The sequence below is a fragment of the Pyrus communis genome, chromosome 5 (genome assembly GCF_041283825.1).
Source record: "Pyrus communis isolate YQ-2024b chromosome 5, ASM4128382v1, whole genome shotgun sequence".
NCBI lineage: Eukaryota > Viridiplantae > Streptophyta > Magnoliopsida > Rosales > Rosaceae > Pyrus > Pyrus communis.
Genome location: NC_142569.1, coordinates 34,141,359 through 34,156,254, shown reverse-complemented (window position 1 = coordinate 34,156,254; position 14,896 = coordinate 34,141,359). Strand labels below are relative to the sequence as shown.

General features: G+C 42.6%; 3 protein-coding genes across 3 annotated transcripts; 1 reads left to right on the top strand and 2 right to left on the bottom strand.

The window, feature by feature from the left end:
• Positions 1-684: 684 nt before the first annotated feature.
• Positions 685-5,890, bottom strand: LOC148697211 (uncharacterized). Its single transcript, XM_088695072.1, has 2 exons — positions 5,603-5,890; positions 685-1,073 (listed from the first exon to the last, which is right to left on the bottom strand). The coding sequence occupies exons 1-2, from the start codon at positions 5,844-5,846 to the stop codon at positions 1,003-1,005; spliced, it is 315 nt and encodes a 104-aa protein (XP_088551198.1). The 5' UTR covers positions 5,847-5,890; the 3' UTR covers positions 685-1,002.
• Positions 5,891-10,199: 4,309 nt separating this feature from the next.
• LOC137721127 (uncharacterized) lies at positions 10,200-10,752 on the top strand. The gene has a single exon (XM_068460242.2). The coding sequence runs from the start codon at positions 10,259-10,261 to the stop codon at positions 10,649-10,651; it is 393 nt and encodes a 130-aa protein (XP_068316343.2). The 5' UTR covers positions 10,200-10,258; the 3' UTR covers positions 10,652-10,752.
• A 264-nt stretch (positions 10,753-11,016) lies between these two features.
• Positions 11,017-14,262, bottom strand: LOC137726586 (uncharacterized). The gene is made up of 5 exons (XM_068465522.2): positions 13,854-14,262; positions 13,503-13,576; positions 13,243-13,418; positions 11,676-11,784; positions 11,017-11,412 (listed from the first exon to the last, which is right to left on the bottom strand). Exons 1-5 carry the CDS (start codon positions 14,113-14,115, stop codon positions 11,104-11,106), a joined length of 930 nt encoding a protein of 309 aa, XP_068321623.2. The 5' UTR covers positions 14,116-14,262; the 3' UTR covers positions 11,017-11,103.
• Between the last annotated feature and the right edge of the window lie 634 nt (positions 14,263-14,896).

Genomic DNA, 14,896 nt, shown 5'->3' with positions numbered 1-14,896 from the left:
TCTACAGCAGTCGAAAAAGGAAAGATACGACATATGTACACCCGAAGGTGACCCTACAATGGTGAGTGTCTGTCAGAAATGCCGGGACGCCCTCTGGGATAGATCACCGAACTTGCTAGACCACTAGAACCTGGAGGGGCGCAAAAACAAAAGCGTGAGTGGGCAAAAACAAAGTTCTTTGAAAACTCTTTAGCAAAACACATTCTAACCCCTCGCCGTAAAACCTGTATACTTCCCAGAAAATGAACATATATACGTATGTATAGATATGTCAATCATGCTCCACATATGCCATTCATGCTCACAATATGCCATTCATGCTTTGCAATATGCCATTCATGCTTGAGAATATGCCATTACAGAATATCATAATCAATTATAAATGCTCAAGCGTAATTCACATCGAATATATATAATCTGGCAGCCGGGAGTCACCTAACGTGACCTGTACGGCTGCATATAGAGCTTCAATCTCAACTCAATATCTGAATCTGCACACGAGTCGGAACCACCTAACGTGGTCTGTACGACAAGACTGGGTGTAATATATACGCTCTAGTGCTACGATCACGTGAAGACTGTGCGAATAATCGCGGGTCACCTACGAGTCGGAACCACCTAATGTGGTCTGTACGACAAGGCTTGCACCTAACTTGGATCCAAGGTGAGCGTGTGGTGCTGGTGAACATCACGTGAAGGACTGTGCCCTGGCCCTGGGCGGGAGCACTAACACCGGGGGTGCAGATTATGAGCTCTCTAAGCATTTCAAACTACTATTGCATAATAAACAGGAATGCATAACCACATGAATACCGCTTACCTGGCACTTACCTGTGCGTCCACAGCACCAAATACACATTTATATATGTATGCCAACTACCAACGCACGTGATGATGCGTAAACAATATTCAAATGATGCATGGCATAAAACATATAACCTTTTCTATTTAATTTCTGGGAATTAATATGTATATAGGTATATACGGAAAACAAAAGCCCACTCACTGATAATTAGAAGGGTCGTAGCCCCCCTGCCTCGAGTGCGTACGCTCGTCCTCGGAAAACGAATCACCTATACGCGACAAAGTTACGAAAACATTAATTTAAAAGCACCTAAGCAACTTCTCGTAATAACTTCTCATACATTGCTCAAATTGGACAAATGAATATACCAACGTGACCTACACAACCTCAGGATCACGCCCATATTTTTAGAAAAATTTTTGGACCACGCACGCGCCCCCACGCGCCTGAACTCGCACGGACCTACGCGCCCCCACGCGCGGCCCACGTGCACTGCACACTGACGGCGTCAGTTGACGCCGTCAGGAATATTCCGTTAACTGACGGAATATTCCGTCAAATCTAACCGGATTCTGTCACTGCCGTTAGGAATATTCCGTTAGACTTAACGGAATATTCTCCTTTCTTCTCCGGCGAGACGCCGGCGCCGGCGACGGCGCCGGAAAACTGGGTAATTTTCAAACTAAGTTTTCTCCTTCGTTTTTCAACCATTTTTCACGTTCTTTATACCAAAATGAAGCTTAGGACTAGTAGAATCACGTTAGACTAGTTTTAAGGCCTAAAAATTGCTAGATCATACCTGTCTTCAACTTCAAGAATCGGCCAACTTCGTACAGGACGATCCCGACGTCCAAATTCACCCAACGAACTACTCCGAGGCTCCTTGGGACCTCACAAGCACAACTACAAGCTTAGAAATTCCAAAAACAAGCTAGTTTAGGTTTGCATGAACAGTGTTCAAATCGGACCTCGTGATATCGACGTGAAAATGGTGTTTTCCTTACCTGAAAATGGCACCTTTGAACTCCTCTCAGCTCCACGAACACGATGGTGGTCTTGGTTTCTTGTTTGGTGAAGATTTGATTAGGTTTGTATGTGTGTCCGTGTGTAGAGGAAGAAGAAGAAGAAGAAGAAGGTGAACTCGGGGAGGAAGAGAGAGAGAGAGAGAGACTGAGAGAAGAGACAGAGTGAGGGAATGAGGGAGGGAATCCCGGGAAGAAAAAGAAAATGTATGATTGTGTGTGGTCCTACCACACCACACAACACAAAAATACACGTAAAATAACAGCTAGGGGGGTAAAATTGTAAATTCACACGTACGTTTCGTTAGTTTCGGGACGGGATGTTACAACCTACCCACCTTAATAGAATTTCGTCCCGAAATTCAAACTAACTAATTACACCCCTAACGGTCAAAGAATAATCTTGGATACAAATCCCTCATCCTATTTTCTGTCTCCCATGTCGCTTCTTCAACCGAGTGATTCCTCCACAAGACTTTCACCAAATTCACTGTTTTGTTCCTCAGAACCTTCTCTTTCCAATCTAAGATCGTTAACGGTTCCTCGTCGTACGTCAAATCTGGATTTATCTCTAACGGTTGAGGAGGGATCACATGCAATGGATCAGCAACGTAATGTCGGAGCATAGACACGTGAAAAACGTTATGCACTTTAGCCAACTCCGGAGGCAACTCCAACCTATAAGCTACCTCACCAACTTTTTCTGTGACTATGTACAGTCCGATATACCTGGGACTCAACTTCCCTTTCTTTCCAAACCGCACAACACCTCTCCACGGTGAAAGCTTCAGAAATACCCAATCTCCGACCTCATACGTTCTGTCCGTAGCATGTCGATCTGCTAAACTTTTCTGCCTGTCCTGAGCTGCTTTCAGGTTAGACCTAATTACCTGAACATTTTGAGTAGTCTCCTCGACAATCTCCGGACCTACTAAAACTCTTTCGCCAACCTCCGACCAACATAACGGAGTGCGACAAGATCTACCATACAAAGCCTCAAATGGCGCCATGCCAATGCTCGAATGGAAACTGTTGTTGTAAGCAAATTCCATCAAATCTAACCGCTGGTGCCAAGCATCACTGAACTGTAACACTGATGCTCGCAGCATATCTTCCAAGGTCTGAATAGTTCTCTCAGACTGTCCGTCCGTTTGTGGATGATATGTCGTACTGTAAAGTAGTCTCGTACCCAAAGCTTCCTGAAAGGCTACCCAAAACTTTGATGTGAATCGTGGATCACGATCCGAGACAATACTTACAGGGACACCATGGTACTTCACAACCTTTGAAATAAACAGCTCTGCTAACCGGCTCAAAGAGTACTTCTCTTTTACTGGAATGAAATGTGCCGACTTAGTGAGCCGATCAACGATCACCCAAATGCCATCAAAGCCATTATGTGTACGCGGCAACTTGTACACAAAATCCATAGTGATATTTTCCCACTTCCACTCTGGAACGGGAAGCGGCTGTAACAATCCAAACGGCTTCTTTCTTTCTGCTTTAACCTGCTGACAAACAGCACAACTGCTCACATACTCAGCTATCTCCCTTTTCATACCCGGCCAATAGTAAAATGGTCGAATGGTATGATACATTTTGGTTGCCCCTGGGTGCATGGCATAAGCCGAGATATGTGCTTCATCAAGAATTTCCTTCTTCAAGTCCACATTACTAGGCACGAACATTCTACCCTCTAACATCAACATGCCATCAGAATCACGAACTCTGAGATCTCGCCTCCTTCCTTGATCTCGAGCTTGAATTAGTTCTTGAATCTGTTCATCAGCTACCTGAGCTTCAAGCACCCGATCAACTAAGATTGGCCTAACTTGAAAATTAGCAAGTAATGCCACTTCTCGATCTTCTGCTTCTAACCTTACTCCCGTAGCACGCAAGTCCACCAAAAGAGGAATACGACTAGCGTACAACGCATTGATACGGCCATGTGACTTCCTGCTAAGTGCATCGGCTACTACGTTCGCACGACCAGGGTGATAATCAATCGTGCAATCGTAATCGCTGAGCAACTCCAACCACCTCCGTTGACGAAGATTAAGTTCCTTCTGGGTAAAGAGATACTGAAGACTCTTGTGATCTGTGAAGATCCTACACTTTTCTCCATAAAGATAGTGTCTCCACAACTTCAATGCAAAGATAATAGCAGCCAACTCCAAATCATGTGTAGGGTAATTCATTTCATGGGTTTTCAACTGCCGCGAAGCATAAGCAATCACCCTACCATGCTGCATCAATACACATCCCAGACCATTCAAGGAAGCATCGCTATAAACCTCGAAATCACCACTATCGTCTGGAAGTGCCAAAACAGGTGCATTAGTAAGACAATGCTTCAACTGCTGGAAACTTTGCTCACACTTATCATTCCACTCAAACTTAACATCTTTCCTTGTTAACCTCGTCAGTGGCAAAGCAATTACCGAAAAATCCTTAACGAATCTCCGATAATATCCCGCCAAACCAATGAAACTTCTCACCTCAGTGACGGTTCGTGGTTGCTCCCAACTCTCCACAGCTGCAACCTTCTGAGTATCAACCAGAATACCTTGAGCAGAAATGATGTGCCCCAAAAACGCGACTTGATCTAACCAGAACTGGCACTTACTAAACTTAGCATACAATTGGTGTTCTCTCAACCTTTTCAACACCAAAGTAAGATGTCGGACATGTTCCGCTTTGGACTTAGAATACACCAGAATATCGTCAATGAAGACAATGACAAATCTATCCAGGTAAGGCTGAAATACCCGGTTCATTAAATCCATAAAAGCTGCTGGTGCATTCGTCAACCCAAATGGCATAACCAGAAACTCGTAATGACCGTAACGAGTCCTGAACGCCGTCTTAGGAACATCATCCCTACTAATCTTCAGCTGATAGTACCCAGACCTCAAGTCTATCTTAGAAAATACACAAGCACCTCTCAGCTGATCAAACAAATCGTCGATACGAGGCAATGGATAACGGTTTTTAATCGTCACCCGATTCAATTGTCTGTAGTCGATACACAGCCTCAAAGTCCCATCTTTCTTTTTCACAAACAACACTGGAGCGCCCCAAGGTGAAATACTAGGCTGAATGAATCCCTTATCCACTAATTCCTGTAATTGCACTTTCAATTCCCTTAACTCAGCGGGAGCCATACGATAAGGAGTTAATGAAATAGGATTGGTACCTGGAAGCAACTCAACAGTGAAATCCACATCTCGATCTGGGGGTAAACCAGGTAAATCTTCAGGAAAAACATCAGGGAAGTGTCTAACCACTCTCACATCCTCAATTCTGCTTGGAACGGCCTCCTCTAGTACCACATGAGCTAGATACCCCTGACAACCTTTAGTCAACAACTTCTTCGCTCGTAAAGCCGAAATAACACCATGTCTTACTCCACTCGGCTCACCCACAAAAGTAACCTCAGGTAATCCAGGACGGTGAAAAGTAACTACTTTCCCGTAACAATCAATGTTGGCACGATAGAAGTGCAACCAATCATTGCCCAAAATCACATCAAAATCGACAATATCTAACGGAATAAGATCCGCGGGCATAACTACACCCTCTACTATCACTGGACATCCTGGGTACACACAATCTACAACACATCTCTCTCCTCTAGGCATAGCGAACTCTAAATCGTACCCTAGAGGTGTGGGGCGAGGTTGCGTTACTTGAGCAAATGTATGAGAAATAACGGAATGTGTAGCTCCACAATCAATTAAGACTCTAGCAAAATAACCAAGAATGTTTAACGTACCCATTATCAAGTCCGGGTTGTTCTGAGCATCCTGCAGGGAAATATTGTGAATACGCCCCTGGCCCTGCTGTCGTCCTCCACGACCTCTGCTCGCTTGAACACCGCGACCTTGAGCTCCACGCCCCTGACTGGGCTGACCCATCTGCCTCGAAGACCCTGCACTACTAGTGGCATTCTCACCCTGCTGATACTGTCCTCCTTGGTACCACTGAGAACCACTTGTTGGAGCTGGAGGATACGGCATGTAGTTGCTGGGATACGGGGGATAACCACCTTGTGAATACGGGTCCTGGGGATACTGATACGGTCCCGGGGCATAGGGAACAGCATCACCCTGATAGTGATAGGCACCACCTCTACCTGTTTGACCATAATTACTCGGACCTTGGATTTGCCGAATCGGTGCAGGTGGCGGCATAAAGGTCTGCTGCGGCTTCTGTTGCTGACCCTGGGGACAATTCACCGCTCTATGTCCCATCTGCCCACACGTGAAACAAGCACCGTTGCCACGCCTACACTCGCCGAAATGTCGATTATTACATCTACGGCAAAATGGGAGTCGGTTTCGGCCACCATCATCTTGTCTCTGGCCTCGAGCACCTCCATAAAACCTACCTCCACGTCCTTGTCCAGAGGCACTGAAACCACCACTAGACGAACTTGAACTTGCACCACCCCTTTTAAAGTTCTGAGTTTGGCGAGGCCCCAACGATGTTTGACCTTTTCCTTTGTCGTCTTTCTTCTGATTGCCGTTTTTCTCTTCGTCACTATCACTTGACATATTCTCAGAGTCCTCTACCCTTAACAATATCTCATAGAACTCCTGATATGACTCACAGTGAGTAGTAGTTACCATAGAACGCCATTTCTTCTTAGTGCCCAAGCGAAAACGACGAAGCATCTCCGCCTGATTACCAGCGACATCGGGATAGTAACGAGACAAATCAGTGAATTTACGATAGTACTCGTTAGCTGTCATCTTTCGCTGTTTCAATTCAGTGAATTCCTGTTTCTTACGGTCGATATACTCAGGGGGTACAAATCTCCTTTGAAACACGTCTTTGAAAACATTCCAATCGGTCCTCTGAGCTGGAGTCAACCTACGAAGTTCTTGCTCCCACCAAGCTGCAGACTCCATCTCCAGAAACCAAGAGGTTGTCTCAACCCACCTTTCCATAGGAAGGTTCCCCTGGTTATGCAACACACGGAAAGTCTTCTCTATGTGTTCCAACCAACGTTCTGCGCCTTCGTGACCCTCGTTACCTTTAAACTTATCCAACTTCAAGTTATACATAGTCTCCAGAGGAGTCCTCTGGGGAGGGCGCATCACTGTTTGAAGGGCTGTAGCAATCACTTCCCCCAACTGAGTAAGATCAGGAAAACTAGACTCATCTGAGCGACGTGGTTCCCGACGAGGCGGCATGATTCTGACATAAGACACCAACTATTAGAATACTCACAAAGACACAGGACTGCCAAACCTAGGCTCTGATACCAAGCTGACACACCCCGACCGAGATCAGGGCATGCTGGCCGTCACGCGAAGGTGACGTAGCCATGTGCGCGTGCGGAAGCTAAAGGTATAGTAATATAAAAGTACGAATCATTAAAAACCTAATAGCATACAAAGTACTAGTGTATGAGAGACACAATTCAGAGCAAGTCTACAGCAGTCGAAAAAGGAAAGATACGACATATGTACACCCGAAGGTGACCCTACAATGGTGAGTGTCTGTCAGAAATGCCGGGACGCCCTCTGGGATAGATCACCGAACTTGCTAGACCACTAGAACCTGGAGGGGCGCAAAAACAAAAGCGTGAGTGGGCAAAAACAAAGTTCTTTGAAAACTCTTTAGCAAAACACATTCTAACCCCTCGCCGTAAAACCTGTATACTTCCCAGAAAATGAACATATATACGTATGTATAGATATGTCAATCATGCTCCACATATGCCATTCATGCTCACAATATGCCATTCATGCTTTGCAATATGCCATTCATGCTTGAGAATATGCCATTACAGAATATCATAATCAATTATAAATGCTCAAGCGTAATTCACATCGAATATATATAATCTGGCAGCCGGGAGTCACCTAACGTGACCTGTACGGCTGCATATAGAGCTTCAATCTCAACTCAATATCTGAATCTGCACACGAGTCGGAACCACCTAACGTGGTCTGTACGACAAGACTGGGTGTAATATATACGCTCTAGTGCTACGATCACGTGAAGACTGTGCGAATAATCGCGGGTCACCTACGAGTCGGAACCACCTAATGTGGTCTGTACGACAAGGCTTGCACCTAACTTGGATCCAAGGTGAGCGTGTGGTGCTGGTGAACATCACGTGAAGGACTGTGCCCTGGCCCTGGGCGGGAGCACTAACACCGGGGGTGCAGATTATGAGCTCTCTAAGCATTTCAAACTACTATTGCATAATAAACAGGAATGCATAACCACATGAATACCGCTTACCTGGCACTTACCTGTGCGTCCACAGCACCAAATACACATTTATATATGTATGCCAACTACCAACGCACGTGATGATGCGTAAACAATATTCAAATGATGCATGGCATAAAACATATAACCTTTTCTATTTAATTTCTGGGAATTAATATGTATATAGGTATATACGGAAAACAAAAGCCCACTCACTGATAATTAGAAGGGTCGTAGCCCCCCTGCCTCGAGTGCGTACGCTCGTCCTCGGAAAACGAATCACCTATACGCGACAAAGTTACGAAAACATTAATTTAAAAGCACCTAAGCAACTTCTCGTAATAACTTCTCATACATTGCTCAAATTGGACAAATGAATATACCAACGTGACCTACACAACCTCAGGATCACGCCCATATTTTTAGAAAAAATTTTGGACCACGCACGCGCCCCCACGCGCCTGAACTCGCACGGACCTACGCGCCCCCACGCGCGGCCCACGTGCACTGCACACTGACGGCGTCAGTTGACGCCGTCAGGAATATTCCGTTAACTGACGGAATATTCCGTCAAATCTAACCGGATTCTGTCACTGCCGTTAGGAATATTCCGTTAGACTTAACGGAATATTCTCCTTTCTTCTCCGGCGAGACGCCGGCGCCGGCGACGGCGCCGGAAAACTGGGTAATTTTCAAACTAAGTTTTCTCCTTCGTTTTTCAACCATTTTTCACGTTCTTTATACCAAAATGAAGCTTAGGACTAGTAGAATCACGTTAGACTAGTTTTAAGGCCTAAAAATTGCTAGATCATACCTGTCTTCAACTTCAAGAATCGGCCAACTTCGTACAGGACGATCCCGACGTCCAAATTCACCCAACGAACTACTCCGAGGCTCCTTGGGACCTCACAAGCACAACTACAAGCTTAGAAATTCCAAAAACAAGCTAGTTTAGGTTTGCATGAACAGTGTTCAAATCGGACCTCGTGATATCGACGTGAAAATGGTGTTTTCCTTACCTGAAAATGGCACCTTTGAACTCCTCTCAGCTCCACGAACACGATGGTGGTCTTGGTTTCTTGTTTGGTGAAGATTTGATTAGGTTTGTATGTGTGTCCGTGTGTAGAGGAAGAAGAAGAAGAAGAAGAAGGTGAACTCGGGGAGGAAGAGAGAGAGAGAGAGAGACTGAGAGAAGAGACAGAGTGAGGGAATGAGGGAGGGAATCCCGGGAAGAAAAAGAAAATGTATGATTGTGTGTGGTCCTACCACACCACACAACACAAAAATACACGTAAAATAACAGCTAGGGGGGTAAAATTGTAAATTCACACGTACGTTTCGTTAGTTTCGGGACGGGATGTTACAGGGCCAACGTGGACTATATGGATTGTTGGATTGTTAAAAAAAAATAAAAAATAAAAAATAAAATGTAATCCAACCATCCATATTAATTAAATTAGAAAAAAAATTATAAAATCATAAAAATACATAGAAGTGCCAAAAAAAGATAATATAAACTGTGGCGTGACAAAACGAGATTGTAATTGCAGATAATAACATGTAGCATGACGAGATTAGTTAAAAGTTCTATTTGAAATTAAGCATAATATTAATTTTTAAAAAATAATTTTCTAATGTCAATTGCCTGAGCAATTCATTTACAAAGTAAATATGCACTCAGGCCTTTACTATTTACTAAGCCAATAATTGCCTTTTTCTCAATTGATGGGGCAATTATTGCCTTAGTAGGATGGACCTTCTCATACCCCTCATAAGTTAACGAGTACAAAAATGGAGAAGGGAGAACACCCCTCCCGAAACATAAAGAAAAAGAATACAAAAGGGGAGAACATAGTACCAAAACTCTTCTAAAACAAAACTTAAATGTCATTGTACTGCAACTAAGTGTCAATCTACAAACGTTATCCGATATAGATTACCTTGAACGAAAAAAAGAAATTTAAGTCAAAAAATAGGATAAAAAGCAAAAACCTAAACAAACATACTCAATAATAAATTTAGACCCTGCAAATAAAATTAATTAAACAAGAAGAAGGAGCATTATAAAAAAATAACTTGAATCTAGATCAAAGCTATAGGTCTCTATACAGGGACTATAGGATTAAAACTGTTTTGAACCTCTTGATAAAGGACATTATAAAGGGCCAATGCGAATACAGAAGGAAAAAAAAGAAAAGTAAAAATGGCACCGGGCAAGAAAGGCAAGGCCAAGGCGAAGTCGGCGAGCCCTGCGGAGCCAACTCAGTCCGACAACAACAACTTCCCGGCCTGTATTCGGTCGGTACCTCCGTCGTCGGTGGCCATCACCATCCACGCCAAGCCCGGCTCCAAAATCGCCGCCATCACGGATTTCAGCGACGAGGCGTTGGGGGTGCAAATCGACGCGCCGCCCAAGGACGGGGAGGCGAATGCGGCACTGGTCGAGTACATGAGCTCGGTTTTAGGGGTAAAAAGACGGCAGGTTTCGATCGGGTCGGGCTCCAAATCAAGAGACAAGGTTGTTATTGTGGAGGACGTGACCCTTCAAAAGGTTTTCGACATTCTGGACAAAGCTGCTGCTTCCAACAACACCTAACCTAAGTACGCTAATGACATGTTTACTTGTAAAATCTAGTAGAGTGAGATGTGTGAATGTTGAAGTTTGATATATTCAATGAGGATTTCTGTTCGTGCTTATTGGAATTTTGGTAATTTTATAGACACCCTCCTATTTGTTGACAGCATGGAGCTTTGTCCCTCTTCTCGAATCTCCAGAATAATCCATGCATTACTAGCAAGGTTCTAAAAGACGCTAGTTAGACAGCGGCAAGAGCCCAATTCCTAATCTTCTAGCGGGCAGGGGCCTGCCGCCATTTTCTAGGGTTCTTACACCCTATATTTCCTAGTGTCAATCGAATTACGGACCATGGTTAGCCATCGAGTCAATCGTGAGAAGAGGCGTGTTAGAAACGCGAATTCGATTATCGATTGCACATTTGCACTACATCAACGTTTGTTGAGTCAGGAAGTAATTTACAGAAAGAATTATCAAATGTCAGAGTACAATCGAACCAAAACTAAGGAATCAAATGGTGTGTTCAATTGCCACTGCCGCTGCTTTTTGCTGAGTGGTCTTCCTTTTCCTGCCTTTTCTCTATTAATCCTTACATCTGCTAAACCCCAAGCGCAACTTTTTGTTTCCACATCGAAAGAAACAAGCCTGAAAACACCGTCACTTTCGGACAGAGCACCGGTTTCAGCTGTCTCACTGACATATTTCACATACATAGGTCGTTCTTTGAACCGATCCAACTCATGTGGAACCCGAACTACCCTTTCAACGCCTGGAGATGACACCTGAAAGCAAAAACATATGTTTTTAGAACCACGAGATAAAAACACAAACAATGAGGGAGTACAAATTTCAGAAGTTTCAGCTTTACAGCTTAATCCATGGTAAAAACCTAGACAACCAAGCGCAAGCCTTTACTTACGGTTTTATTCCGAGAAATCTGTAATGTATGTCTTCCCAACCACTTAACATAGAAAAATGACAAGCCAAAGAATAAAAACCAAGAAAAGGGTAATAAGAAAGTCAAGAGAGAGATATAGAAGTATACCTCAAGAGATAAATTCTCAGGAAGTGATTTAGCAACCTCTGCTTCATCCAGTTTTGCCCTATAGGCTCTAGAAAAAGCTTCAATATCTTCCATACTCGGGGAGCCGGATCTGTAGTAAATCCATGTGGTTTGAGCTCAAAAGGCATTCATACGACAGCTTACACAATTTGTGGAGATTAACAGACACATTTGATTTGTCTACTAACAAGAAAATGGAAAAACAAATACAAATGAGAAAAGTTGGGAACTGAAATTCAACCAATACCGGTACTTTATCACACCCGCATTAGATATTAGATGAACCGGTCTGATTACGGCCTACAAAGATTTCAGTAATCCCTAATTCTTATTGCATGAGAAGTATTCAAGTGTTTTACTGGTAACAATATAAATCTTACCCAGACTACACTTGTTCCTGGCTGTTGAAAACTTAAATTGGCAAGTAAACCTGTTTTTTATGTTGCTTTTTGGTAGTGTCAATGTGTCATATAGTACCTTAAGCTTTTCCGCGATAGTGGCAAGTTAACATAGTTGCAGAGACATGTTATTGAGTCGTGGCTCGAGTCTTGGTTCTGGTAACTTCTATTGTGCACATGTAAGGTCCAGTTTGGTTAAGTTTCTGTAGACACCCTACACATGAGAGGAAGTGTTAGTGTGTGCAGTTAAGTTGTGCTTGATATGCTTTGTTATCCCTTCTCCTTATAGCTTATCTTTTTAGGTCAATTGTTCCTCCTTTAAATTTGCATCCATCAAATCTTTATGCTATGTTTGGAGAAGGGACATTCAAGTACCAAGGATTTTAGACTCGATTGTTAAAAATGAACTACAAGAACGGTACCAAAGAACTACTCAAGCATCCTACAAAACACTACGAAGACACTAAACAAAGTACTTTCAAATGACACCTTTCAAAATTCTCTTATATGTATTGCTTCTAGTCATAGTCGCTCTATCTAACTTTTGTAGTGCATTCCTAACAAATTTAGCATAACTTCCAAGGAACTTAAAGTCCCACATCCAAATGGACGATTCGAAAAAATGATAATTTCAGATGAAACCTTTAGCAAAAGAACAAGAATTAAACCGACAAATCAGACATTTACCATTTAACTTATAATGCAAAGGATCCAGAATTATCCAGCACCATCATCTAATAGCTATTTTTCAAACCACAAGCAAAAACAAATGACATGGTTTGATTAAATTCATCGCCATTTCCAGCTATATTGAAGATGATTGGAAATTAGATGCAAACAGAAGAATAGTCATGACGAGTTGTTACAACAAAGGAACATGAAGAACTCTGAAGACATTGGCAAATAAAAATAGAGAACTGTTTACTCAAGGTAACACCATTTCCATAAAACCTACAACATCAAACATAATTTTGACATACTCAGCATGTACATCAATCAACTCCTTGATTGCAATCTGGAATTGTCAAGATACGCTCTTACACATGGCAAGCATGGAATATGCATCACATACTAATATCCTATACATTGTAGGTTAACAAGTATCTCCATTACTATTTACCAGTAACATTTAGTTTTGGTCCGATGCTTACTTATTCGAAAGCTTCTCAATGCGCACTTGAATGTTGAAATTTGGCAACGTTTTAAATGCATAAATTTTCAAGTCGCCATCAAGGGACAGAATAACTTCTTCAGCTATTTCTAGTGCTTTGTCATCCCACCAAGTCCCAGCAAGAGAAATTCCACCACCTCCGCCTCCATCTCCAGCCTTGATACACAAGCAAAAGGTTGTTAGATACGATCAATCCCTAAGATTACATTGCACTGCCACTAACTCACACACACAACTTACGTAGTGCTCAGCAGCATCCGCCATAAACTCATCCTCTTCGTAATAATCATCACCCTCATCATCCATTAATGCGTCTATATGATTAAGAACACACTTAAAACATTAAACAGTTGTGGCCGAATTTTCGGATGATAAAAATATGAGTAAAAGCATGGTAATTTTTGCCATTGCTTAGATTTTACAGCTACCCATCAAAGCATAATCCACCATTATCTCCTTAACTACTTTACAAGCACCAAAACAGCATTACAAAGAAACATTCAAATTCCAGAACCCTAAAGCAATTGCCATATTATCCACACAAAAAAAATGATAGATAAAAAGAGGAAACAAGTGAATTTACAGAAGTACCATCATCGTCTTCGTCGTCCCAGATAACGTCGTCGTCTTCGTCGTCCTCTGAAACTTCATCAATAATGGTGGGTTTGAGAAGTGGCTCGGGCTCTGAGTTCGGCTTGCGGGCGCGGAGGGTAGAGGACTTGTTTGGAATAAAGGGAATTGGGCATGGCAGGAATTGGAAAGAGAGGTTGTGAGGTGAGAGAGAAGGCCTGGCGATGGATGTGATTGGCGAGAATGTAACTGCAGAGGCTATGAAATTCAATGTTGAGTCCATTGCTTCTCCTTCTGACAGTGAGAAAAGCGGAAACAGAGTTCAGTATTTGAATTGAATTGAATTCCCTTGGGCTGCTCGAGCTTCAGCAGACCAACGGCGGAGTTCAAATGCGTTCGATTAAATTAGGATTGGGATATTAAGGGTAATGTATTTAATCCAGGAAATTACTCTTTTGTATCATATTTGAGTATCATTTGACCTAACAAATAATGTGTACATGACACAACAAATAATGTATATATGACATGTTAATTAATGTATTTATCTTATTAAATACTAGTTGTATGTGGCAATGACAATTTAACCAGTCAAATTTGATCCCCATACAACCTAATAGTTTGGTTTTGAGGATCAATTTTTGAGTATTTTGCAATTATGGGTAATCGTCGAGTAAATTGTCCGGTTTTGGTTAGGTTATGATTACTGGGGTATCTATTTGAAACTCGTATTCGAAACCACCTTGTTTTCATTTTAAAAGGTTTTAGGTTCTAGGAAAATAAACAAATTATGTTATGGGGATGTGGCACATCATAACCCAATCCGCACATTGTCATCCCTAATAGTGTACATTACTTGCCACATGAAATGGTAATAAGTATCCGAGAATCAACTTCAGGCTAACTATAAAAGCTCTTAATTCATACAAAGCTTAAATGATATTATGAAGGGTGTTGGCTGTTGGACTTGGATTTAACATGTGCATCAATTAATTTGGGCTACGATTGGGTTGGGTTGGGTTCGGTTTGGTTGGGTATGGTCATGCAAAGAATCAACACAAAAA